Source organism: Talpa europaea, assembly GCF_964194135.1.
Source record: "Talpa europaea genome assembly, chromosome: 4".
NCBI lineage: Eukaryota > Metazoa > Chordata > Mammalia > Eulipotyphla > Talpidae > Talpa > Talpa europaea.
In genome coordinates, this window is record NC_140070.1 from 34348470 (window position 1) to 34376067 (window position 27598).

General features: G+C 52.1%; 1 protein-coding gene across 1 annotated transcript in view; it reads right to left on the reverse strand.

Moving 5' to 3' along the window:
* The window catches only part of ADGRA2 (adhesion G protein-coupled receptor A2), a gene marked incomplete at both ends in the record, with an annotated part of 32927 nt that overhangs the window by 2794 nt on the left and 2535 nt on the right, over nt 1–27598 (reverse strand). Inside the window, 14 exons of the mRNA XM_084231465.1 lie at nt 314–441; nt 717–925; nt 1528–1744; nt 1949–2173; nt 2918–3079; nt 3217–3366; nt 3858–4056; nt 4877–5041; nt 5602–5815; nt 6543–6706; nt 6975–7046; nt 7224–7295; nt 7593–7664; nt 17014–17085. Coding sequence (XP_084087591.1) covers nt 314–441; nt 717–925; nt 1528–1744; nt 1949–2173; nt 2918–3079; nt 3217–3366; nt 3858–4056; nt 4877–5041; nt 5602–5815; nt 6543–6706; nt 6975–7046; nt 7224–7295; nt 7593–7664; nt 17014–17085 — 2121 coding nt within the window. The remainder of the gene's footprint in view (nt 1–313; nt 442–716; nt 926–1527; nt 1745–1948; nt 2174–2917; nt 3080–3216; nt 3367–3857; nt 4057–4876; nt 5042–5601; nt 5816–6542; nt 6707–6974; nt 7047–7223; nt 7296–7592; nt 7665–17013; nt 17086–27598) is intronic.

Here is a 27598-nt window from a genome sequence, read left to right on the forward strand (position 1 = left end):
CAGATACCAACAGTAACAGTTGGGCTACCCAAGGTCAGGCCCTTGGGGTCTCAAGGCCATTGGGGTATCTGCCAAAGGGGGAAGGCAGATATCTGTGTGCATGCAGGTGGTATGTGTATGAATGTGATAGAGGCCCTGGGGCAGGAAGGACTTGACCCTTAAAGTGTGTTTTCCAACCCTAGAACCTGCCAATAAATAAGTAGGCAAAAGCCTGGGCAAGTCATGTGGCCCCACCTGGGAAAGGAACATAATCAGTACTTAGTGAGATCCGTGGCCTTCCCACCAGGCCCTCCCTCCCCACCGAAGTGCCCACCTGTGGTTGAGGATGTAGGTGATGATGGTGGAGAACAGGCAGAGCAGCAGCAGGGCTGTACAGGGGTACACGACTGGATGAAGCCCTGCCCCTGAGCCCCCTACCTCCCTGGGGAAAGCACTCAGCTCCTGGCAAGAGTAAGAAAAAGGAAGTGAGGACTGGAAAGCCAGAGCAGAGGCTGACCCTTGGTGTCCTGGCCTATCTCCCTGGTTCCTGAAAGATGAAAAGTTGTGGGGGAGACCTGAGGGACACTTCCCCATGAGTCCTGACAACTGGGAGGCCTGAGAGGCTGCTGTCCTTTCTGTATTTCTCTGTGGCCCCAGGTGATCATAGTTCTCTGCCCCCACCTGGTATATAGTCCTTCCTGCCTTGCCCGCCCTGCCCCCAGCCCCATGACACTCACCATGAGCACAGCCACGTTGCCCAAGTGCTGGCAGTGCAGAGAGCTGGCTTTGGGCTGGCTGGAACGGAGCTGGCAGCCCTCAAAGCTCCAGCCCCCGGGCCCCCCGGACCCCTCCTGGCTCCACCAAGCTGCCACAGGTTCTGCCCCCTCAGCCCAGTGCCGCAGTGACACTGCCACTGGCTCTGTCAGGTTTCCCACGCCACAGCCACCTATGGGGAGGGGGAAGGTCACACAGATAGGCCCCAGGCCTTCTGGGCTGGCTCTGCAGGACTCAGCAGCAGCCGCCAAGCTTGCAGTGAACACCCACCCAGCAGGGTGTTGTGCTGGCCTTGGGGGATGTGGTGTGACATCAGCGAGGGCCTGCCCTCTAGGTTTTTGGTCTAATGGGGAGACACAGGGATGAATCAAAATACAAGCACTGAGAGGTGGCCTGCCCTATGCCAAGTGAGCGTTGCACCCTAAAAGGACTCTGGGCCTGGGTGTTCAGGGTCAAAAAAATAGAAGGTGCAGAAAGGATTTGGGGAGGGGAAGTTGACACCAGGTGAGGAAGGTGGGATGGAGAGAGACCAAGGTGGGTGGAGTGTTCGTCCATATAGCCCTTTTGAATTTTGGCAACTCTGAGATATAAAATCCAGTGTCTTCCTGAACCTTTTCTCTTCCCCATCTTCCCAGGAAATGGTGAGGGGCCACTATCCAGTGCCAACTCCATCAGGCATTAGGGGGCGCTGCGGGCAAGGGAAGGACAGGATGAAGGGGCACAGGGCAGACACTTGGGAGGATCCTGTGAGGTGTGGGGAGTTCATTCCCTTACTGGTTCCCGCAAAGATGACTGGAGTGGCCACCCCACGCCTCTTGCCAGGCCCAGCAGCTCCAGGGCGAGAGGTGTTGCCGTGGCTGCGGAAGAGGCGGCCATTTCGGAAAACGAGCAGTTGCAGGGTGCAGTCTGGGGAAACTGGGGGAGCCAGGGCAGCCGGCAGAGATGAGAACAGACTGGGCGGCAGCTGGATGGAGGCCAGAGCCACGCTGTTCTGGGGGGACATAGGAGTTCCTCAGGGACACCCAGGATCCACTGGGGTGCTTATGTCTTACAGCCCCCTCCTCCCATTGCCCACCCTCTTATCTGGGTTCTGCTTCCTCTCATCCCACACCCCCACCTCCACCCGGCACCTGCATCTGAACACCTTCCTCCTTAGCATCATCCTGTTCTCTTTCCCCCTACCCCAAGTGCCCACCTTGATGTGGAAGGATGACAGAGAAATGTTGGGCCTCCCGGTGGTGCAGCGGAAGCGGAGTTGCTGATCTGCCAGTGGTTCCAGCTCCAGTGATAGATGCTGGCCAGAGCCAGCGGGCCGAGCGCCCAGCACTCCTGCCTCCCTCCTCTGGAAGGCTGTGCAGGTTAGGCCCACGTAGCTGTGGGGCTTGATGAGGTAGGCCTCCAATGCCACGTTCCTTGAGTTCTGGGGACAGGGAACTTGTCACTCACCATTTGAGATTTGGCGGCCATCACTTGGCCTTCTCCTGCTGGACACTGCACAGTCCCTGTCTGCAGATTTTCCCCTCTTTCTTTATTCCTCTCTGTCTTCTCAAGGCTTGGTGATTTGACACCTGCCATGGAGTCTCCTCACCCCAAGCCACAGCACCTTTTCCTTCTTCCTAAGTCCCTTCCTCCTGCTCACTAACTTGCATCTCTCACTTCTTGACTCGTACTAGTTCTGCTGCCCCAAATAAGTAGGAGAGCAGGGCCCATGTCCAACTTCCTCTGTCTCCCAAAGGAGCAGAGGCTCTGCTGTGGCTGTTAATTGGCTCAAGCCTCCACCATCAGCAATGTCACCCTCATCTTGGGGAACTGGAGTCACCATCACAGTGCTGCCCCCTACCACTAGCCTTCCTCCAATTCCTTCTCTTACGCTTTTATCCCCACTGGGCTAGCTTTCAACCTGGTTCCCTGCCTTCTCCAGCATTAGCTGCCTCTCTTCTCTCCGCACTGCCCTTAACAACTTGAAATTGATTCCACACAACAGGGAACTTAGCCATGCTTGGTTTTCTTGCCAGCTGGGTACCTGGCAGGTGCACCTGGAACACTTGCTGCCTGGGAGAAGTATTTCTTTCCTGGGTGACCAGGGAAGCCCCTGTCCACTTTAAGCTCCCTCCTAGTGCTAAGCCCTGCCCCCAGAAGCTCCCATCCAGCTGACCCACATTACCACAGAGATGTGCTGGGCGTGAGGGCTCAGGGCGGCCCCCCCAATTCTCTCCAGAGCACCCACAATACCGCTGCAGGCCTTGTCCTCGCGCTGGGCCAGCCACAGCAGGTGCTCGTCCACTAGCATCAGGTTGCTGGCCATGTCCACCATCACTTCCACTAGCTGGGATGGGCAGAGAAGTCACTGAGGGCAGCAGTGGGGTTTAGGCCTCAGAGGTTGGGGGGTTGGGGAATGAAAAGCTTGAGCAAATGGCAGGTTGGGGGGATTTACAGGGGCCCCAGAGCCCAGTTGAATCTCACCTCTTTGATCTGGTCAACATAACCCAAAAATTTCTGGATCATCTGAGCCACATAGACCACATCCATCATGTCTGAGAAGCTGGCAGCCTCAGCTGTGTACACTCGCAGCTGGTGGGCCAGGGTCAAAGCGTTGGAGGCATTGATGGGCATCTGAAGGTGTTGGGGAAAGAAAAAGGATCTTCCAGTCTTGCTCCTTCTCTCTGAGAACTGCCCCTAGGGGGCCCCCTCCTCTGTGCCGATACTCAGGGCAGCGGAGCCTGGAGAGGCGTCTAGCCCACCAGCTGGGTCTAATCAAGACAGGAGGTTGTATGTGGCAATGAGCTCATCACAACTCAAGGCAGCTGGCTTTTAGCTCCACTGGCCTCAGGACAATGGGACGCCCTGGTGCTCTCCCTGATTTCCCCTTTAAGGCTGCCCTTGATGTGTTGGGGGATAAAGTGCTCTAGCCCACACTTCCCTGTAGATCTGAACTCACTGGAAGGAAGGCTAGGGAGGGAGCCCAGATGCAGCCCCACAGCCCCTCACTGCATCCCCAAGGAGCACCCTAGAGGGAAGTTTCCCTGAGACCCTCCTGTGGATCCATGGGCTTCTTCCCTGGCTGTTCCTGGGATCAGACCAGCTCCCTCCTCTCCTGGCCTCACCAGCACGAAGGTGTAGAGCACCCGGGTGATGTCGTTGGTGTACAGACAGTGGGAGTAGTCCCCAGGCTCCCAGCGGCCAGTTCGGTCACAACGGCGGGAGGCTCGGGTGCCGGGGGCACCCCCACTCAGGGGCACCGAGGTGAAGGGGTACTGTAGGCAGGACTGGTAGGCTGTGATACCAGCCAGAGTTCGAGGCCACCTGTGGGCAGAGGCTGAAAGTTGCAGGTCACCCAGGCCCCTCAGGGCAAAGGTCTCTTTCTGCAGTTAGAATTATGATGCTTCCCCTTGGTGCCTGGGAGAAGGACTCGGAAGTGGGGGTTTGGACTGTCCTTAAGATTCCCAAACTCCGCCTCTTTTCAGTTCTGTTTGCTCAGGTAGTGCTGTCACTGGGCCCTGGACATGTTTAGCTGTACAGTACCCTGCCTAACTTGGCGCTGGGTCGCAGGGATATTAAAATGTGATATTCTTTGATGGGACAGCTTTGTAAACTATTAATGAAGGGAGAAATTAAAAACTTTTGGGGGCCTCCCTGGTGGCTCAAGGGGTTAATTCTTAGCACTATGAAGCTATTATCAGCCAGAGTTCGATCCTGGCCAGGGAGCTGACCCACATGGCGCAGCAGACCTCTCCTGTATGGCCTGCTGCTCCCCTCAGCAGTGTATTTCAGTGGATCCACCTGTTCTGCTCCCCACTCTGTCTCTGGTGGGTCCTCTCACCCCCCGCACCTCCAGCCTGCACACCAGCTTTCATATGCATAAAAAATTTTTGTAAAAAAAAAAAAACTTTTTGATTTCTGCAGCACATCTTAGATGGTGATCTTACACAAAAAGATAAGGTCTCCCTACAACAGCAGGACTTGGCGCTGAATGACAAAAGGATGTGTTTTTTCCATATTTGGGACTCAGCTGCCAGGGTGGATGGGGAGATCCTGGTCACTGTCTCAGAAGAGGGGTCGAGGGTGGGGGCTGGGGACAGTTTGGGGACAGTGTTGGGTCTCTGGGGCAGCAGAGCAGACAAACCTGAAGTCCCCACGGTTGTTGGCCACGCGCTCAGCAGGGCAGTAGGAGGCGGAGGTCTCCAGCACCACAATCTCCACCTTCTTGCTGGCATTGCCCTGGACCGTGGACACGGAGCACTCCCATTCGCCCGAGGCCCACACGCCGATGTGAGATAGGGTCAGCTCACTGCAGGCGGGCGGCGGAGGGCTGGCTCGGCGAGGCACTCTGGCGGGGCCACCCTCCCTACTGCCCTGGCCTGGCCCCCCACGGCACCCCACCCAAGGGCCTGCAGGGCACCAGTTTTTCATTCTTTGATCCTTAATCAAGGGATATAAGTACATACTCCTTTAATTCTGATTGAACTTATGATACTGTTTTTCTGAGCTTCAATTTCTCCATCTTTATCATGGAGCTAATATTACCATTGCAGGTCTATTAAAGAAAGTAAATCCAATAAGATAGGTGAGAGCTGCTAAATACATTGTAGAGGCACTAAAGAAATGTGAGATATAGTATAATCATTTTTTTTCTGTCAAATGTTTAATATCTGTCCTCTAGCCAGACCATTCATGACTTAGTCCTAGATCGCCATGAACACACACACACACATGCGTACACCCTTACACATATGAACACACACTAAGGAACACATCTGGACATGACTCTCTTGCGGGGGGTGATGGTACCGTTGCCACCACCCACCCCACACTGTGCTGTGGCTGGGAAGGGGCAGCAGGGCGAGTTACCTGGTGATAAACGTGCAGTCATGGATGAGACTCTCGGCCAGGAGGATGCCTGCCTGCTCATCACCCTTCACAGGGGCCCGGTTGTGGTACCAGCGGATGCGGGTGTCATTGCCCAGGTAGCTGGCGGAGCACTGGAAGGGCAGCCGATCACCCTGGAAAACCACTTGGCGTAGGGATGGGATGAGATGGTGCGTGTGCAGCTCCAGGGCCCCCTCTGTGGGAGGTGACACCAGTGATGAGACCTGGATGCACAGGCTTATGGGAGAACTCAGCAGGACTAGGGCCTGGCCCCTTCATATGGGGCCCTCGCCAGCTGGGATGGAAAATGAGGAAGAGAAAGTCTCCAGAGATAAGAGCAAAGGAGAGGAATGGGTGGGTTATGTTAAATAAAAGTGTTCATTTCCACAGCACACTTGTCACCTCAAGAGGTGGGAACAGGGGGCCTCCCTGGTGCAAGGGGTTGAGCACAGCACTATGAAGCTATCTGCAGCCTCTGCAGCATGAGTTCGATCCCTGGCTGGCCAGGGGGCTACCCACATGGTGCAGCAGACCTCTCCTGACTCGCCCGCTGCTCCCCTCAGTGGCGTATTTCAGTCATTCTGCCTGTTCTGCTCCCCACTCTGTCTCTGGTGAATCCTGTCACCACCCCCCACCCCGCACCTCTGGCCTGTACCCCAGTTCTTATATGCATAAATAAATAAATCTTAAAAAAAAAAGAGGTGGGAACAGATAAAAACATAAACTAAGAAGCAGCCCCATGAAAAGTTTAGAACTGAGGGAGGGCCAGCCCCCAGTGGGACCTGAGGGGAAGGATGCCCTGAAGAACGTGTGTACCCCTCCCTAATAACACTTAGAGCCAGTGGGGGGCCCTTCAGGAGGAGTCTGGCACTGGAGGGGCAGGCAAGGCCTGGAGAAGTTAGGTAGGGTAGGGATTGGCTCACCGCAGCGAAGCTGGGCCTCCCGTAGGCCGCCCAGGGCCTGGGCATGCAGGGCACTGGGATAAGCACAGAGTGTACGCTCCGACAGCTGCAGGGATTGATTCCGGGCCCAGGACAGCAGCCATTGCAAGTGGCAGTCACATGTCAGGAACTCGGTGCCGAAGTCCCTGCAGAGTGGGTACAGGAGCCATGGAGTAGTGGGGGGCACGATGTATGGGCTGGGGATGGAGCCCCAGGGAGGAAGACTGAGACTAGAGAGAGCATGCTTGGGTGTGTGTGCATCACCTCCACTGCCCACAATCCTGGGAAAGCAAACAGGGTGGCATCTCAGCCACTGTCAGTCCTGCCTACTCATACATGATGGTCACGATGGTCTCGCTCCTGGGCAGGGAAGGAACAGGGATCTGAGTCCTGAGGCGGGGAAAGGATACTCACACAACCTTAAGGGCTGGCAGTTCATCAAAAACCCCAGGCTGCAGGCTGGAGAAGATGTTTCCAGAGATGTTTCTGTAGGGAGCAGGACACAGTGAGATAAGACCTCAGGATCTCCTGAGGCCAGAGGAGAGAGGGAGGGAGCGAAGAGCATGCAAGAATCCATCGTGGCTTGGTGCTGTCTTCTTCCTCCCAAGCCCTCCTTGGGGTGCACTTTCCATTTCCCCTCCCCCCTCTCCAACCCTCACTCACAGTCGGAGAAGCCTGGGGAGGCCTTGGAAGGTCTCGGAGGTGAGACAGCCAATCCGGTTGTTGGAGAGATCTCTAGAGATACACACACAACCTCAGCGAGTCAGCCACATGGAAATGCCTGGACCCTCTCATGCAGGACATGCGTGTGGCTGGGGCTTGTGTGGAGAGCAGGATGAAACAGGAGATGGGCGTGGAAATGTTCACTTGTCTGATCCCAGCCAATCTGCTGTATGGGGGGAGGGGCGGCTGGGGCAGGAGAGTAGGAACTGTGGGGTGACTAGGTGGGTGGGTGCTTATGGGAGCTGGGCGGATTTTCCCCAGGGGCAAGGGGAGGGCTGGGAGGTTTTGGGGGCAGGACATGCCACTCACAAGCGCTTCAACTCCCCCAGACCCAGGAAGGCGCCCGGCTGCACTGTGCTGATGACGTTGTTCCTCAGGTCCCTGTGGGAGGCAAGTGGGAAGGCTCTCACACCTCTTCCACGGTGTGGGGGTCCACACCGCTCCCCTGGGACCTTGCCTCACCGTCCCCAGTGTTGGAAACTTAAGTTCCTAGTAAATCCTACTCCCCTCACTGCTAGTTCGGAGGTTGATGGTGAAGCCTGCTCCTAGACTGGTCTCTTCTAGTACTACCAAGGGGCACTGGCCGGAGAGATGGCAGGGAAGACACAGAATCCCAAAGAGCTTGGGAGGTCTCAGAGCACGTGCCACTGCCTTCCACCTCCCAGGTGTCCTAAACATCTCCTAGGGCTGTTGAGAGTCATTTGAGAATTTTGTGAATTTCTTTTGTGAATTTCTATACAAAGGTAGAATCTTGAGCCTGGCTGTGGAGAGGTGTTTGTACAGCTTTCTGTCCCTCTGGAGTTCGCACATGGCAGGTGAGGAAGCAGGCCATTGATGACCACTGGTTGCTCTCCTGGATCTCCAACCCCTCGGGGCTGGAAGCCACCTGGACCTGCCCCTCATTCTCCAGATGAGGAGTTGAGGCTGAAGGGGCCTGCCCACCTTCCTTCCACACACCTCCTACCCCCCAACCTCCAGGGTCTCCTACAGTGCTGAGCGAAGGAAGCACCACTTCTGGGCTGAGCTCCAGCAGGACAGGACAGAAGATGGCATTACCCCCAGGAAGAGTGATTACAGGTAAGTTGTTAGAGTAGTGTCTGTCTCATCTGGCTCAAACTCAATCACATGTCCAGGGTGCACCTCTTCCTCTCCTTCATCACCTCTCAGGGAACTTCGGGGGCAAGGCTGAGGGCACAATTACTGCTCATTGAGGACCCTCTGCTGTCCATCTGGCCCCCAGCTCAACACCAGACTGGCAGCTCTCTGGAACTACTACTCACTACCATGGTGAGTGTGGGTGCACTGGCCTTTCTCCTTATTCACGTCCTTTCTTTGGGCATAGCCAGGGGGAGAGATGCCTAGGTGACCACGGGTTCCTGAGCCAAATCAGAGCAGGCTCGTGACCCCAGAGAACTGCTAACCTGGAGACCTCCCCTCCTGGGATCCTGGAAGGGGGCTGCAACCTCCCTGCTTGCTCCCTGAGTGTTAACATCTACTCTACCCCGATCCTAGCACCCAGGAATCCATGAGGCAGACAGTGAGGACGGGGGACTCCTGCAATCAAACTGTCAAAAGGGGCTATGGCAGGAAGAAGATCGGTGGAAATGTGTAGGTTAACATGCTTTCCAAGGCCTGGCTAACCCCAGGCCAGATGCTCCTGGCTCTAACTGCCAACGCCTCGGGGACATGTCTGGATTATGGGCAAGAGGGGGTTAACTGAGCCAGCTCCCTGCTGGGGAGAGAGGAAATGGGTGTCCAGGATGGGGAGGTGCTGTCCCACCAGGGGGCCTGTTTTTGAACAGTCTCACTTGGGGACATAAACATGAGAGGAGGAGGGGAGAGAACTAGAATTCTCTGCTAAGCCTGATCCATGGCCAGGGGTCCTCATACCTCAGTACCCTTTCATCCTAAGGACTACAAGATCCTGAGTCCCTTGACAAAAAAGCCACAGTCACCAGAAGGGGTCAGCTTCCTAGAGGAGGGGTGGCTTCCACACTCAGGCATACAGGGATGGCGCCCCACAGCTAGGTGGGTCAGGGAACATGGAAGCTGAAGACCCCAGAACTCCTAGGCAGAGTGGAGCCTGGAGACAGCCGGATGAGTGCCCCGCCTACTCAGGGTTGCCCTTCCTGTCTATCTCCCCCCTTTTGCTGCCCAGTCCCCCGCCTTCAGAGCCCCCCTCCTATGCTATTCCAGCATGTGCCCCCTGGCCCCTGTTGGGGTCTGCCCATTCTCAGGGCTCTGCCTTCCACCCCCACGCAGGGGACAGGCAGAGGGAAACACATTCCTCATTGTGTCACTTCCCTTCATGGGCTGCCAAGGGGTTGGGGCCACAGCCCCCCCCCCCCCTTCCCTCTCCGCTCACTTGTGTTTATTCTCATTTCCTCCCCGCCCCCCCCTGGAGAACCCCCACCCCCACTGATGCTCTGCAGATGGGAGCAAGGCGGTGGCTTGGGCCCCAGCCGTTTCCTGCCCTGGATTTCCTGCTGCCCAAAGCCATGCCGGGGCCTTTTGAGAGGGGAGCTGCCACCACGTGTTGGCATTCTTTCCCCTTTGCCTCATACCAGTAGAGTGGCATCAGGGGTGCCAGAGGTGACTGCTTGAGTGTCCTCAGTAGTACACTCACTTCTGGAGGGCACAGACCAGCGGCTGCTCCGTGTGCTGAGTTCTGACAGCTGGGTGGTCTGGCTACGTGCAGCCAATGCCTCATGATCCCTAAGGTAAGGGAAGCAGCTCCAGGGCTGTACCCACCTAGGGGCAGAAGGAAATATCACTGTAGAATTTAGCTACATTTTGGAGCTATCAGGACCCTATTGGTTGGCGGGTCTGTACCTATCCGGCTCAGTGCATCCTTGGAAATCTGGTGAAGACTCTGGCACTACTGCCATACCCAGGATTGTGCATACAATTTCAGGGGACTATGGAGCCCAGGTTGCAAACCTTTTCTAAGGATTGTCTAATCTGATCCCCTCATTTCTTAGGTGAGGTCATGAGGGCATACAAATATTTCATTGATGTGCAATCTCCAGTACCCTGACTCCCAAACCCAAGACAGAGCCTTGGTCTTGGAACCCGGAAAAGTTGCAGTGTTGGAAGGAGCCTCCCCTCCCCAGGCCCCCTCACCCACCCAGACCAAGCTCCCTTGACTCTGGGCATGCCCCTCTCCCTGAATCTGTGTCAATATGCAGGAGAAGAGTCCTCAAAGGCAGAAGCTGAGGGTGAGGGGGGGCCTTGGGAGCAAATCATACCCTAGGACCTTTCTTGGGAAAATAGAAGCTCAGGAAGCTGAGTATGTAAGCATGTGGGTGTGCCCAAGCAATAATAGAGACTGATAAGCTGAACTTAATAAAAATTTAAAAATTTGCTCTTTAAAGAACACCACCAAGAAAGTGAAAGCCAACCCATGGGAAAAAATATGCAAACCATATATCCCATAAAGGATTGGCCATATAAAGGACACTTACAACTCAAATAACCCAGCTGAATCAATGGGCAACAGATTTGTAAAGCATTTCTTGAAAGAAGATAGACAAATGACCAATTAATGCTTGATGTTCAACCATTAGTCATTCAGGAAATGCAAATCAAAACCACAATGAGATATCACTTCACATGGACTAAAGTGGTGTAATCAAAAAGACAGATAATAGCAAGTGTTGGTGCAGATGTGGAGAGGTTAGAATGCTTTTGCAATAGTGATGGGAGTATAAAATGGTATGATAACTTTGGAAAACACTTTGGCAGTAGAGTTACCATACGATCCAGCAAATCCACTCCTAGGTACACATCCAAGAGAAATCAACACACACGCAACTACTCACACAGGAATATTCAGAGCAGCACTGCTCATAACAAGCCAAAAAGTGAGACACTGCAAATGTCCATTAACTGATGAATGAATGGACAAAATGTACCATACAATGGAATGTTATTAGGCCATAAAAAGAGATGAAGTTCTGATATATACTATAATATAGATGGGCCTGGAAAACATAAGTGAAAGAACGCAGTTACAAAAGATTACTAATTACATGATTCCATGTATATGAAATGTTCAGAAGAGGCTATCCTATAGAGACAGCAAGTAGATTAGCAGCAGTTGCTTAGGGCTGGGAAATAGGGGGTGGAGGTATGGGGAGTAACTAATGATTCAAGTTTTCTTTTGGAGAAGATGAAAATGTTCTAAAATTAGATAATGATGATGATTGCACAACTGTGTAAATAAACTAAAACCATTGGATCATACACTTTAAATGGGTAAACTTCATGGTATGTAAATTATATCTCACCGAAGTTGTTAAGAGTGAGTATGTGAGTGAGTTTGTATGACATTGTGCTTGGGTGTGTGAGCGTGTACACACATTTGAACAGGGTGGGGTGGCACAGAGTTGGCTCCTTCTGGTCCCCACAGACCTCCCTGCTCATGGGTTTGAAAACCAAATTATAGGTTAGGAGGCCACAGAGCTGTCTTCCCTGGGCCCTCCAGGACTTCCAGGGTTCTTTAGAAATCTAGGGTTAGCTGAGCAGTGGTCAGAACACCCCCGCAGATATAGAGGCTGTAAGGGAGGAGGAGGAGGAGAGCTTCTGGAGGCGGGAGAAAATCCTAGATGGTCGAAGCCAACCTCCCCCTCCTTTGCCTCTGGCCCTTCTTGTCTCTGATGTCCGGCAGGTATTTATTGAGCACGTACAGGGTGCCAGATTGGGGCTACAATAGCAAGCCAGGGGCTCTCCCCAACACACAGGCCTCCCTTCCCTGGCCCTCAGCTGGTCAGAGCCTAGGGCAGCCAGTCTGCCACATTCCTCATAGAGTCAGCAAGGGAGAGAAAGGGAGGGGGAACAGAGCTCAGCTGCCTTACTCTTGGCCCCACCCACAGATTAATGGAAACCACCTGGTGGGTGAGCTCGCTCCACCCACAGCCCCCACTTGCTATCATTCCCATGAGCATCTGCTTCTAATGAGTACCCCAGCACTGCTGCATACCAGCCCCCAGGGCTCATTAATCTCATTAGGCAATGACAAATCATCCTGGGGCTGACCAGGCTTCCCTCCCTGGGCCCTTCCCTCCTAGTGCACAAGCCTCTGGGGGTGTGCTTCTCCTCAGAGCCACACAGACCCACACAGATCCACACGCATGCGTGCCCAGACTCCTCCCTCGATCTCTTCTGCTTGCAGACATGCTCTGTGGCCGTCATGGTTCCAGGCCTGGGGGCTTCTCACTGTAATTGGGTGCTCCCGGGGTCCTGGAAAGTCTGGGGTCCTTCTCCCTGCTGAATGCAGTGGTGGTGGTAGTGGGGGAGGGGGCGGTGTCTAGGCAGACAGGAGGGACCAGAGGATGAGGCATCAGCCAGGACTTTTGGCCTGGCGTGTTTCAACTACATAACTGCCTGCCCACGGCTGGGAACTTGACAAATGCTATCCAGTGAGTGGCATTGGCTACATCATCTTGCAACATAGAACTTTTCTAGAAGGAATGGTTACTTATAGAAAGCAAACACCTTCCCAGTCTCTCTTGCTCAATGAACTCATCCCTCCCCATGACCACCTGTTGGGGAGTCATTCACTGCCCCATATTCCAGGGGAGGAACCAGACTTGGACGGACATCCAGAAGGTAAATGAGAGGTGGATCCCACCTCTCAATCCTGGGACTCTTTTTACTCCAAAGTGGAGTCCTTCATCATCGCCAGGCCTCCCCAAGTCCAGAGTTTTTCTCTAGGCAACAAATTGCTTTCCATGCTGAGCAGTAGCAGTATACAGAGGGGAGGGTGGGGGAACACAGAGGAGTGGGGGGATATAGAAAGGAGAGTGGGGAACACAGAGGGGAGATGGGGAGATACAGAGAGGAGGGTGGAGGGGATACAGAGGGGAAAATGGGGAGACACAAAGGGGAGTGTGGGGGGATACAGACCTCTACTCTGCATTCTTTTGCTGGCCTCAGAGCCCTGCCCTGAAAAAAGAGGATCTAACAAGCCTACTCCCCACCATTTACAGATGACCCCTCTCAGAGGTCAGAGGGTGTTTAGCTCTAGGAGGCAATGTGTTTTCTGGAGCAGCCCAGATCTACTAATTCAGTTGTTAGACCAGGCCCCAATCCTCCCACAGGACTTATTGCTTATGGACTGTGGGATGTGAAGCTGCCATGAGCTTGGCTGCCCGAGCCTGGATGCCTAAGCTTGACAGGACAGAGAGATCAGTGTTTCCTAGTACCAACCGCACGCCAGGCCACAGCGTCTTGTTTGTGATGAATAGGCCCACAGTCTAGGGGTCATCTGGTCTACTGGTTCCCAACCCCAGATGAACATGAAAATTGCCTACATACCTTGTAAAAAATTCCCAGGCCCCTTCCACCGATCTGATGAATTAGCATCTCTAAGACAGGCCCAAGATGTCCCTACCCCTGAGATACTTGTTATGAGGGTGAGTTTTATATATGTCCACTGGGCCGCACCCACTGACATAATCAAATTTTAATTTCGCTTGCTGGAGGTTTCTTGCAGATGTGGTTAACATCTACAATCAGTTGACTTTAAATAAAGGTGATTACATTCGATAGTATGGGTGGGCCCTGGCTGATCATTTGAAGGCCTTAAGAACTAAAACAGGTTTCCTAGAGAAGAAATTCTACCCTCAAGATTGCGGCATCAACTCCCGCCTGGCTCCAGCCTGCTGGCCTGTCTACAAATGGCAGATTTGCCAGGCCCCACAATCTTATGAGTCATTTCCTTAAAATAAATTTCTTTATTAAAGAAGTAAAATAAGGGCCTCCCTGGTGGCGCAAGGGGTTAAATACCGCACTATGAAGAAATCTGCAGCCTCTGAAGGACAGTTCGATCTCCAGCCAGCCAGAGAGCACCCCACATGGTGCAGCAGACTTCCCTGTCTAGCCTGCTGCTCCCCTCAGCAGTGTATTTCAGTCAGTCTGCCTGTTCTGTTCCCCACTCTGTCTCTGGTGAATCCTCTCACCCCCTGTATCTCTGGCCTGTACCCCAGATCTTGTATGCATAAATAAATAAACCTTTTAAAAAAAAAGTAAAATAACCATTATATATTTATATAAAGACACACACACACACACACACACACACATACAGTCTATTGGTTCTATTTCTTTGGAGAATCTTTACTGACAGAGTTGTGACCAGTCAGGCTGAAGATACTGGGGTCCTCTAGTCCCTGCACTGCCTTTCCATTCCTGGGAAGTGTGGGCATCTGCCAAACATAACACACCCCTCTGCCCCTTTTGCTAGAAATCCCGGCTGCATCACTGGCTCTTTAATCTTTACTTTCCCGTGCAGTACTTTTGGGTATCACATACACACCCAGAGAGCAGAGATTTTTAAGTCCACTCTGTACCTTACAAATCATCCTGTCCCTCCTTTTCACAGATGAGGAAACTGAAGCTCCAAACCTGATGCCCACCCTTGCATCCCTCTAATCTCATCTCTTTTCACTTCCCAGCCACACTGCCCTACTGTTCCTTAAACTCACTAGCACACAGGACCTGAGGGCCTTCCCCCACTGCTTTTTCTGGCCCTCTAGATTCTTCCCTCCCTGGGGTCTCCAATTCAGACACCATGTCATCAAGGCCCTCCTTGACCTGGCTGCCACCCCCCACCCTTGCCTTCTATGCCATGTTTTTTTATTCTTTGCAACACATATTGACACCATACACATTTATCTGCTGTTTTCTGGGTCCCCTCAATAGAGGACAAGTTCCTAAGGGTACACATTGGTCTACAAGGTTCACTCCCAATGCCTAGAACAGAGCTTGGCACATAGAAGGGACTCAATCAATACCTCGAGAAGGACTGGCTAGGATGATTCCTAACAGCAGGCGCTCACACTCAGGATTTGGAATTCTCATACTTTCTCATGCTCTGCACTCCTTCCGCATCACCTGACTCAGCAGTTGGTCATGATTCCACGATTATTCTCCTACTTTTCTTCAAGTGCTTCCTGTGCTTTGAATTTGCCTGCTGTAGGACTGCAGGGGGCTGGGGAGAGGAGTCAGATGCTGTATGTTTGCATGGGTGGGAAGGGCAGGGAAAGGGTCCTATTCTGATAAAGTGAAAATTCTGATAGAGTGAAAGGGTAAAGATGGGAACATGTCAGGGGCTCAGCGTGGAGACACTCATGCTAAGAGAGAGCGTGACTGGGCATTGACTGGTCGGGTGGGGCAGGGCTAAGGGCTGGATGCATCTGCGGTTTGTCTTCCTCCAAAGATCCCTGGAAGGAGCTTCTGGTTTCCTGCCACTCAGCCCTCTAAGACCAAGCCTGGGCTGAATGTAGGAACTTGAGCTCCTGAATGCTTAACTTCTTACAGAGATAAAGGGTTTCCCTGTTCGCTGGAACCCAAGGAAACTTCCAAATAGCTACTTGGTGGCAGCCCTTTCTCCTTGTCTGGACCACCCTGTCCGTGAGCTGCAGAGCACATGGTCCGAGGGACCTAGTCACAGAGCTGTGTGCATACCCCATGGTCGACATCCAGAGATACCGGCATGCCAGACCACACAACGTGTTCTGCCCTCTGCCCCAAACATGGGCTTGGCTCCTTCCCACCCCCACTATCCAGCCAGGCCATCATTTCCCTACTACCTTAGAGGGTTTCTCTTCCCCCGTTAAATGGGTATGATAGAGACCACCTCATCAGGCTGCTGTCATAGCTAAGGAACTAAATGCCATGCCATGTAGATATTGCATTTCTATCATCCCTGAACTTCCTAGCTGTCACTGACCCCTCCTTTGGACTTTACTGAAACCTCAGCCTGCACTTTTCTAGTATGTATGACATTGTTTGCAGTCGCCACTAGACTGATCGCTTCTGCTTCTTGTTTGTATCCTTCTTTTCACTGATCCAAGCCTTTAGGCAAGATGGCATTCGAAGGGACAAGGCTGGAGACATTGGGAATGCCTAGCAGGGTGGGAGCAGAGAGGGGGCTGGATTGGAGAAGCAGGAATCAGCTTCTGGGGAAGATGGGAGGCCTGGGTCTTCCATGGAGGAGATATCACCCAAAGTTGCTCCTGGAGCACATGTCAACTGAATGGGGAATTTAGAGGGGATGATTCAAGTTCCAGAACTTGGCAGGTTAAGTGACTTTCTGGTGACTGAATCAGGAGTTCAGTCTGAAACTTCCGAAGGAGTTTCTTTCAGGCTGGTAGGGCCCTTGCAGTTGTGAGTCAAGGCCAACCTGGGGACGCTGCTGGGGATACAACTCTAAACTGGGGCGGTGGGGGGTATGGTGGGGGAGTTTGTGTATGATTCTTTCCCCACCTTCAGCCCAGGGCTCTGGCCCTTCAGGGAGGCTTTGTTTATTGATTTGTTTTTAGAAGAGAAGGAAAGAGGCTTCAGTCACACTTGTAGCTTCTTTCTGCCCTTTTATACTGGGCCCCCAGCTGAGAGGAGCAGGCGGCCTCTGGCCAGCTAAGGGGCTCAGACCTCACAGTTAATTGCTCATTAAGGAGCGTTAATGAGCTTTCTTAGGCCCCATTCATGCCTGGAGCAGTGAGGTTTCCCTTCTTTCCTCTGCTGTCCTTATGAAGTGCAGGTTTCTCTCTTCCAGACCAGCCCTTCTCTGCTCGGCCCCTTGTGGTCAAGTCTGGGGCAGGTACCCTGGGTGTGACTCTGCGCCGGGCTTAACCAGCAGGTTGTGGGGTCCCTCATCCTCCCTGGAGTGCCCTCTTGCCCATGGCCACCCCCCCCCACCTCCACCCCATCTTGCCCCAACACTTACAACTTCTCCAGCAGGGACAGTCCCAAGAAGGACCCATTCCGGAGCCCAGAGATCTTATTGTTGCTCAAGAGCCTGAAGGAACAAAGAACAAATGGGAGAACATGCCGTTAGAAACTGGAAAGTACAGATGGAAGAGGGATCCATTTGCCCCTCAGAGCCATGCGGTGTTCTGTATAAATGTCGCCCCCTGAGGTTGTGCAAGGCAGCGGCACCACCTTCTGCTCCAGATTAGAGGCAGGAGCCAATGAATGGTTTAGGCAGAATTTTGAGCCCCAAGTCAGACTTGTCACCTACCCAGGTCCTGCTGACTTAAGGCTCTGCATGCTGGTGGGCTGAGCAGGTTGACACTGCAATGTCCCCTTTACACCTTGGAACCTTGGACTGAGCCCATAGTGGCCCCTTCTTGCTCTCCATAGCCCTGTCTTGCTCAAGCCCGCAGCCCAACATCTTGAGGGTAGTTCTGGCAAGAGGGCCTGAACTAGATAGAGGCTCAGCTGGTGGAGCAGAAAGCCTAGCCAGGTCTCAAACACTCCTTCTGTGAGCAGAGGACCTCAGTGGAAGTGACTTTACCCAGCAAAGGCGCCCATCACCCCAAGGTCCTGCCTCCCAAGCCTGTCAGCAGCCTTGACAGAAAACTGATAGAGCTCTGGGCCTGGGGAAATTCAGGCCTCTCTGTCTTTGCTTGTGCCCTCTTGGAGTTCTGTTTATTTATACGTTTGTGTTTAGGGGAGGAGGAAGAGGCCCCAAACTGTCTGAACCCACTCCGTCCACCCACTCAGCCTTTCTCTACCAGGAATTCCAGTAGAGGAGGAGGGCGGAGGGAGTGCCAGCCCCAACAACAGACTCATTCCTTGACTTAATTGTTTATTAAAAACCTTTAATGAGCCTCAGTTGAAACTCTTGCCTACCCTGTGTTGAGGCAAAGGGTTTCCCTTCTTTATTCCTAGTGGTGAACCTGGGAAGGCTTAAGTTGCTGGCCTTAAAAGGATTTTCTCAAGTGCACAGCCTCTGGGCTGGACAGTTAGGGAGAGAAAAGGGCATGGGGACAAGGCAAGAGGGGCTGTCACAGAGATCTGCCCCCAAACTTATTGGCAGTGGGTGGGTGATACACTAAGACGGGTGGTAAGAGGACCCCAGACAGCTGACAGTTCAGTTACTCCATCTTTAAGGGGCTCATGAAAACAGTGGCCAGGATGGATGCTGGAGAGGAAGGGGGGCTTTCTGAGTTGCTGGGAAGGGGTGGAGAACTCATCTCTCCCAGGGATTGCCCCTTCCCTGGTTTGGGGGGCAGGAGAGGGGAAAGGATGGGGATGCTGATGGGAGTCAGGCATAGGGAGAGCTGGGGGATGCAGAGGTTAGAGGCAAGGGCTGGTGTATCACCACACCATCCATGAAGGGGAGGTCTGAGAACATTAGTTTTTTTTTTTTTTAAAGATTTATTTATTTATTTATTTATACAAGCACTGGGTACAGTCAGAAGCGCGGGAGGGTGAGAGAATTCACCAGAGCCAGAGCGGGGAGGAGAACAGGCAGAAGGACCGAAGCACACTGCTGAGGGGAGCAGCGGGCGGCAGGAGAGGTCTGCGCTCCATGTGGGACCCTCCTCTGGTGGCTGGGGAGCAGCCGGGGGCGCTGCAGAGGCTGCAGGCAGCTTCGCAACCCAGCGCTCAACCGCTGTGCCACTGGGGAGGCCCTGAGAACATTAGTTTTTAAACTTGAGTATGGAACTATTAAAAAAGCATGTCCTATGAATGTGAGAGAATTCCAGTTTGAGAACCTCTGACTCCCCCCACTTCTTTCTTTCTTTTTTTTAAATTGAGGTAACTTTGGTTTAGAACACTGTGACTGTGGATGTTTTAGGAGTACAGGTTTATACCTCTATAGGTGTGTGTCATCACGCCACACCCACCACCAAGTACTAATACTCCTCCACCGTCCCCTGAGCCCCCTGTACGCTTTTTTTCCCTTCTCCTCGGCCCCTCTGGTAACCTCAGTTCTGAAATCAGAATCTAGGGGTTTGTTTTTGTTTTGCTTTGGAGAAACCTGCCTTTAGAAATGAAAGTCTTATACTATGAAAGCCCCTTTTAATAAATATTATCTCAAAATTATCTGCAAAAGGTAATTTTTAGAGATCATTGAAGAGAGAAAATAAAAAAAAAATCTCAAACTCCCAAATCCCTGAGATGAAAACCTGGGACTCTGAGAACCCCGGCTGGTTAGGTGTAGAGGTGGTGTTGGGGAGTACCCCACATTATCCAGACTCTGTGACTTTAACCCTTTAATGCCTTTTATATATCCAAAGCTTTCACATATCCCAAAAGAAACACAATGCAAGTCACACATATATAATTTAAAATATTCTACCTAATAGTATTTACCATGAGGGAAGGGGATGGAGGGTAGATAGCTTAGGGCCAACTGTACATTGAAGGATGGAAGCTAGACTTTTGGTGGCCATCATAACCTAGTCTATACAGTTATTTATTTAAAATGTTATAATCTGAAACCTATATATAACATTATACACCAATGTTACTTGAATAAATTTTTTTAAATATATAAAATGTTCTAATAACCAGATTAAATTCTCTTAAATCAAATTAATTCTCATATATTTTATTTAACCCAATGTATCCAAAATGTTATCACTTTAACATGTAATCAACATACAAAGTTGGGCCACCCTGGTGGCACAAGGGTTAAGACACAACCTATGAAGCTATCCGCAGCCACTGAAGCATGAGTTCGAGCCCCAGCCAGGGAGCTACCCACATGGCACAGCAGACCTCTCCTGACTCGCCTGCTGCTCCCCTCAGCAGTGTATTTCAGTTAGTCTGCCTGTTCTGCTCCCCACTCTGTCTCTGGTGAATCCTCTCACCTTCCCACACCTCTGGCCTGTACCTCAGTTCTTGTGTGCATAAATAAATAAATCTTTAAAAAAACGTATTAAGTTATTAATGAGATATTGAGATAGTTCCCTCCCCAAGTCTTTGTTTTTTGGGGGAGGTACTAAGTCTTCATACCAAAGACTTTGAATCCGGTATGTGAGTGTTATATTCTTCCAGCACCTCTCAGTTCAGAGTAGCCACACTGTAAGTACTCAGGAGTCACTCAGAACTCATGGCTTTAACCCTTATCTAGTCTCCTTGTTGTCAGCAACTCCCCAGGAGGAATTTTGGGCTGATTGAAAAATACTGAAGCAACTGGGGTAGTGTGTATGCATGTTTGTGTGTGTGTGTGTGTGTGGTGGGGTTGGGGGTGTTCATGCACTATGGAACCAGCCAGCCCCTAAGGCAGGTAAGGACAAGCCTCTGGCCCAGAACAACTTAACTCTTGGTGTCTCACCCCTCACTACCTTGAATCTGGAACCCCTGCAGGCCAGCCCCACCTTCTCTGGGAGCCTCTTGTGCTGAATCTTAGAGGGCAGAGTTGGGACAGTGTCAACTGCAGTATGCTTCCAGCTTGGCTAGCCCTGTGCAAACTCCAGCCCTGAAAATCTTGAAATGAATTTTTCTTGTTGCAGACAGCATGTCTCTGACTCCCCTGCCCACCCCCCTCAACCCACTCACAACAGCAGGGACACTAAGCAAACAACTTTTCATTCCCTCTACCAGTGGGGCCCCTTCTTGCTGTGTTTCCAGTTCTTTTTTGTGTGTGTGTGTGTGTGTTTCCAGTTCTTGGACAGACTTCAGGTGAATATCTCTATGATGCAAGCTCCCAAACATCTAGAAGTGGATCTTTTGGCCCTAATAGCCTAGATAAGACTGAGGAGATTTGCTTTAGACCTGGATTAGCCAGAGAATGGCCTCCATTGTTCTTGGTGCCCTTTGTAAGTCTGGTCTGGAGGGCAGTGATTTGGGTCAGAAAGTGCTTGTTTCTGGCCTTGTAATGGGCAGGTAGGAAGCTGGTAGTTACAGGACTTCTAGTGGGGTAGATGAAAACACACAGTCTCATCCAATGGTAAGAAAAATGTTCCCACCGCACTAGGCTCTCCTGGGAGGAAAATGGGCAGGGAGGCCCCAACAGTCAAGCAGGGAAGGAGGGAACCTTGGCCCCACGCTTCTATCCAGCCCCAGGACACAGAGCCAGACTTAGCCCTCTTTAAACCCAGACAGACACTTCCTCAGCCTCCACCAAACTCTCGCCCTGCAACTACATAGGGAGCCAGCCAGGTGGGTTCTGTCCCAGCCACACTAACTATCCCAATGGGCTCTGGTTCACCCAGCCCAGCATCTTCACAGCATCCTTGTTTCCCACATTCCTCTCCTTCCATCGCCCCAAAATCAAATTTTTACAGGAAGGGGGAGCAGTCCCTGGAGTCCCCTGTTCTCTACTCCAGCATCTGAAATCTGGCCAAGGGAGAGGGGGCATACTGAGTCCATTCCAGAACTCTCTCCAGCTAGGGTCCTATTTTAGGGAGGAGAAGCCAGCAGAGTTACCACTAAGAAGGCTGGAAGCCAAGGGAGCGAGTGGCTGGCGTCTATGGAGAAGCCCTGTGGCCTCTGGGCAGCCACAGGAACTTACCAGATCCCAGCCCAACATCAAAGATGACCCCGTAGGGGTCATATGGACACCATTCCATGGGCACAGGACCAGCACTTGCCAGGACCAAATAGTCCTCACATATGGAGGAACAGTCATGCATGTCAGCTCCCACAGATGGAAGGACTTTATGTCCCTGGGATCCAAGTGGTCTCTCCAGGGAGTATAAGCCTAGAATTAAGACCATCACCTGGGACCTCTGTGCCTAGAAGGATCTGTCTCCAACACCTTGGCAGTATCTTAGGAGAAGATAGGCCAGGTCTGCTTGCTGATACAAAAAATGTTTCAGGCCCATAATCCATTGGAACCATCAAGGTACAGCTGGACTTGCAGCTGTCCTGCAGGCACAGGGCCCAAGGCCTTTGCGTACTCACAGGGCCCACAAACTCTCTGACACCTACAAATTATCATTGCCTCAAATATAAAAAGTACAAGTTGAAATTAATAAATGCTTAAATAAATATCAAATGCCATCCAATCAGCAACCATTATTATGTTTCATGAAGGACATGGGTGATATGGTTTGGTTGATGAGATCTCCAAAAGTGAGGTGCCCTCTGGACCACAGGCCCTGCTTTGACACATTCCTCTTGCCTTTCATGTCCTGTTAGCCTGGTTACTGGGGACATAAATGTTGGAGGGGATAAGCAAGGTTGCCGCCCACTCTTGTACTGCACTGTGATCCCTTCCCCTGTCTGGAAGCTTGTCCAATCAGCTCTGAACACTTATTGGTAAAAAGAAGGAGATTCATGTAGACCTCCCTACTCTCCTCCACCCTCCCAGGCTTTGGAGGGCAATGTCCTAAGACCTCTGAGGTGGACTGTCCAGGCAAGGCTGAGACCAAGGCCAAGAGAGAAAATCATCTCACAGAGGTTCTTACACATGGTATTCTTTTCTTCTTTTCTCTAACTTCTCTACAAGGGCACCCTGTCTTGGTGGTGAATAGGCAGAACCAGAAATTAGGACCTTGAGGGAGTTTACAGCTTTGGGATTGAATCTGGAGGCAAAAGCCCAAGAAAAGGAGATACAGATGTTTGTGGTGAGTGGTTAGTATTCTAATGGGGGCTTTGGTCCCCCAGCACCCCACTTGAGCACATGGAATTAGAGTCTGCTGTGACCAGGCACACCTGGGAATTCATTCATTCATTCCTCAAACTTATACCAAACACTTCTCATGTTCTCAGACCTGTGTAACACTCCATTTGTAACAGCATAAATGAAATATGCTGTCTTTATAAACTTCCAAGGAGGTAGAGGGGATGTGTTAATACAATATTAATATATCTGAGAAAGCTAGAAAGTCACTCCCAACACACCTTAAAACACTCCCTTCACCACTGCCAAGCCCAGCTTTTGGATGAAGAAAGTAAGTTTCTTTGAAAAAAAACCTGGGGCCTTCCTGGTGGTGCAAGGGTTATAAGCACAGCACTGTGAAGCTATCCGCAGCCTCTGCAACACAAGTTCGATCCCTGGCCAGGGAGCTACCCACGTGGCACAGCATACATCTCCTGTCTCGCCTGCTGCTCCCTTCAGCAATGTATTTCAGTAGATCTACCTGTTCTGTTCCCTACTCTGTCTCTGGTGAATCCTCTCACCCCCTGCACTTCCAGTCTGTAACCCAGTTCTTGTATGCATAAATAACTCTTAAAAAAAAAAAAAAAAGGAACCTGAAAGGATCAACATGCTGCCAGTCTTTTTTTTTTTTTTTTATAGAGGCATTTTATTTATTTATTTGTTTGTTTGTTTTGTTTATACATACACTGGGTACAGTCAGAAGTGCAGGAGGGTGAGAGAATTCACCAGAGTCAGAGCAGGATGCAGAACAGGCAGAAGGACCGAAGTACACTGCTGAGGGGAGCAGCGGGAGGCAGGAGAGGTCTGCACACCATGTGGGACCCTCCTCCGGTGGCCGGGCATAGAACTGGCGCCACAGAGGCCGCGGGCAGCTTCGCAACCCAGCGCTCAACCGTTGCACCACCGGGGAGGCCCATCTGCCAGTCTTTTACACCTAAGTATAAATTAGATTTTAAATTTTTCCACCCTAGAAGCTGTCCCTGGGAGTCCTGGGCCCTAAGCTGGCCCTGCTTTGTGAACCATAACCTGGTGAGATGTAAGGCCCCTGAGGGCAGAGCTGACATTTCTGACCTTCTGGCATTGGTCTAGGACCCAGCAGGCGCTGGCTGAATGAATGGATGTGTATCTGAAGGGGCACAGCTCCCAGGAAGATGGGATCAATAGTGGAAGGAGTTCATGACAAGCTGATTCTCCTGAGTCATGGGCAATTTGCCTTTACATCTACTGTTCCCACACTAAATCCCAACTCCAGTGAGTCTTGGCAGAGTTCACTCCTAATACCTTGCAGAGGCCTCTGTCCCTGTCTGGGCTAACCTGGCTCTAGGGTACAGCCATCTCGGGACCCTTTTCTCCCTAGGGTCACACGTGCTGAAGCTGGTCATCGTGCAGGAGAGGAAAGAGAATAAAGTTTAGAGACCAGGGGTCTCACATTTCCTGGGTCAGTCTGATTCCAAACACAGTGATTTTGTACCACCCGCCCCAGTAGGCTATCATTGGTGGGGGCACCCCTTTTCCTTTTGGCTTATGTATCCACGTGGAGGAAGTGGATGAGTGCCTCTGCCCTGCTCAGTCCCAGGGGATGATGTCTCTGACTGGTCAGTGTGGGAAGAGGCTGACCGGGAGAGGGGCCCTGGGTCTGACTGGGAGCTATTTGACCTTGGGCAGGTCAGCCCCTCTCTGGGGGTTTCCTTCTCAGTAGAAGAAGGGTCTGGACTGAGACTCCTAGACCTTATGTTTGATGGCCTTTCCCATCCTGGATACTGAGTCTCTGGGAGCCTGAAGTCTAGATTTTCTGCCTGGACACAAAGTTCCCAGCCACAAAGAGGCCTGGAGGCAGTGGGGGTTGGGGATACAGAGGGAGGTAGCGGCTCACTCTTCCCTTCTCTTTCCAGCTGGGAGATGTCTGGTCCCTCAAGTTCAGGCTGAAACTCCCTCCTCAGGGCCCTCTCTCCACCCTGTTCCCTGCTCTTCTGTGACAGATTGGTTCCCCTGGCCCTCACCTGGCCCCATCCATCTTGTACACCCTCTCGCTCCCCCATCCTGCCTCTCTGCTCCCAGGGCTGGGAAAGCTTGGTCCTGGGAGGCTGCCCGAGTTTGCTACACTCCGATCTCTTGGCTCCCCCACCCCCATCACCCGGTCCTAAAAGCAAAGGAATGTTCTGGAGTTTGGAAAGGATGGGGGCCCCCCTGAGGAGAAAGGAAGGGGAGGAGGCAGCTTCGTCCTGTCAGTGTCTAAGCTGTAAATAGAACAGAGCGGCTGGGCTGGGGGAATGAAAATAAACAGCCCCTCTGAGCAGCCCCTTCCTAGCAGTTACCGGATTTTCCTTCTGGTTCCTGGGCCCGGGACATTTCTAGCTCCTCTCCTCTGACTCTGAGACTGGAGGCATGAAACTGTCTCTTCCTCAGTGTGCCAGGGGAGCAAGGGGTACTGGGCCACTCTGTGCGGCACTGGGGGACTCACCTCCCCTCACTGGGCTTTGGTCAGAGCCCACAGATTGGAAAGATAGATCAACTTAGAGCGGCTGGAACTTTTTCTCCCTCAGGAAAGCCTTCTTATTACAATGATTCCCATGTGGCATAACCTTAGAAACACTCTCTCCCTTTTACAAACACGACCCCAGATTTAAGGGTCAATTTATGGTTAGGTTCAAATTACACTGGTTTGCCTGTGCCTTTAGGAGAAATTCTCAGACTTACCCCCAGGACTAAGGATTGCCCACCACCACAGAAGGGAGACCCATAGTAGCCAGCAGGAAGGCACTTGGGCATGGGCACACTGCTGTATAATTCTGGCCAAATAAGCCATTCTGGGTCCTGGCTCATCTAGGGGTTGAATGATAATGTGTTGCCTTTGGAGAACCAAGGCCTCCCCAGTCTTTTTGGAGCAATGAGGACTCAGCCCAGAGGGCTCTGTTCTCTGCCCAATGGTCTCCTTGAGACCTTGGACCTTGACAGCCTGCACAGGAGGGAGCCAGGGACTTCCAGGACTGCCCTCAGCTCCTGTAGTAGGTAGAGGGAAAGAGTCAGGGAGAGACTTGACTTTTTTCTTAGCCTCTCACTTCAGTCCATGAGTTTGGGGCCCAGGAGTGCATTTGGGGGGTCCTGCAGCTGAGAAATTGCAACATCACATTGCCACTGGGAAGGCAAATGTTGGGGTCTCCTGGCTCCCTCTCACCTCTGTCTGCTGCTCTCTTTTCTTTCCTTCTTTCTGGAGCTCTCTCCCTCCCCCCCTCCTCTCCCTCACAAAAGCTCTCTGTACACAGCCACTTCCTCTGGCTGCTGTCTCTGAGCCCAGACCTTATGAGAACCATATGGGGGAAAGAGGGTGGAAGCAAAGGGGGTGGGGAGGCAGGCGTGGGCTGCCCCTCCCACCAGCATCTTTCCACTCCCCTCAGGCTACGTGAATGGCAGTTGGCACACTTTGCTCCAAATTCCCTTAACTGGATCCTGGTGGCTGGCGTGAGGGGTACTGAAGGGAGGGCCCAGTCCAGAGCTGGAGGCCCGAGGGAGGGAGGTCTGTGCTCCAGAATGCCTTCTCTGAGACCGTGCACTGCAGAGGGCTACGACAGGGCCTCTCCAACCCTTCCCTCCCCTGATGGCCACCTGAAGCCCACCAAACTCCCAGCAAAAGAACACAACCAGTGCCAAGCACATTTGGGGCACAAACACCCCTTCGTCCCCATATGGGCAGCCTGCATGGTAGGCGCCCCCCACCTATAGTCCCCACTCCCCACCCCCCACCGAAATGGGAAGCTGAGTGGATAGACAAGGGTCTGTGGGCTCTGGGAGAATCAGAGTGACCCTTCTGTGCCTGCCCTGACCCACCCAGCCTAGGAATGCTCTCAGGTCAAAAGGACCTCGGTATTGCTGGGGAGAAACAGGTTTGTTTTTTTTTTAAGTAGCATTTTCATCCATAGGGTCCCAAGTCCAGTCAGGTGAACAGCAAGTCCCTTACCTGAGGAGAAAGCTACAAAACTCAACCAGCTAGCCCTGACACTGGCGTCAGTAGTGAGACGTCAGCCCTCTCTCCTCTGGGCCTCACTTTGCTCAGCTGCAAAATGTAAGGGATGGACTGGCTAATCTCTAGGGTCCTTTTCAGTGCAGACGTTCTAGGAATTTATAACATGGGTTGATAGCCTCTGAGGGGCTGCTCAGCTGTCCGGGGAGATCTTCATAGGAGGAGGATCCTTCTGGAGTTATCTATTATTAGACCTTCCCTGGAATTCCTTCTTATTCCCCCCACTGCCACTTGAACTCCCAGAGCTGAGAACCAGGGGCCTCATCACCTGGTGTGGGGGAGTAGGGTAGGTGTTCACAGTGATGGGGGTCTCCCTCCCACAGCCAGGATCTCTGTAAGATGCCACCAGCTTTGGGAATTTTCCCTCAGGGAAGGCCCTGGAAGCCTCCTGCTCTGGTCAGAAGCACTGGTACCCACAGTTGCCCTCTGGACCAGGCCGCAAGATTGAGAGTGTGGGTGGGACAGAGGGATCAGGAAGGAAGCTGAGAGTTCTGCTTTCCTGAAAACCTGTGAATGAAAATCCATTAAAGGGGGGGTGGGTGTGGGGGGAAGAAAAAGTAAAGGGTGGGGAGAGTTAGTCTATAAAAACAGAAGGCAGAAGTTGAGATAATAGGGGGGAGGTAGAAGGGTTCTTAGATAAACAGGATTGTTCACAGCATTGCCTCTGAACTGCTTGGAGGCACCTTGCAGAAAGGCATCTATCTCATCTAGAGCTTTCTTTGGCTGAATAATCCCAGCACTAGTGTCTGCTAGGCTTCCCAAGCTGGACTCCCAAGTCCCCTGAGGCACTGAGTGATATGTGAAGGGTGCTGGAACCTAGTGGCCCTTGCTGGAGAGAAGAAAAGAGAGAGGAGAGAGAGGTTAAAGCCACAATGTAAAAACTATTGTTTCAAGTCCTGTTTGCACCAGGTGGCAGGTTAGATGAGAGGGGAAATTTGTGTGCACAAAGTA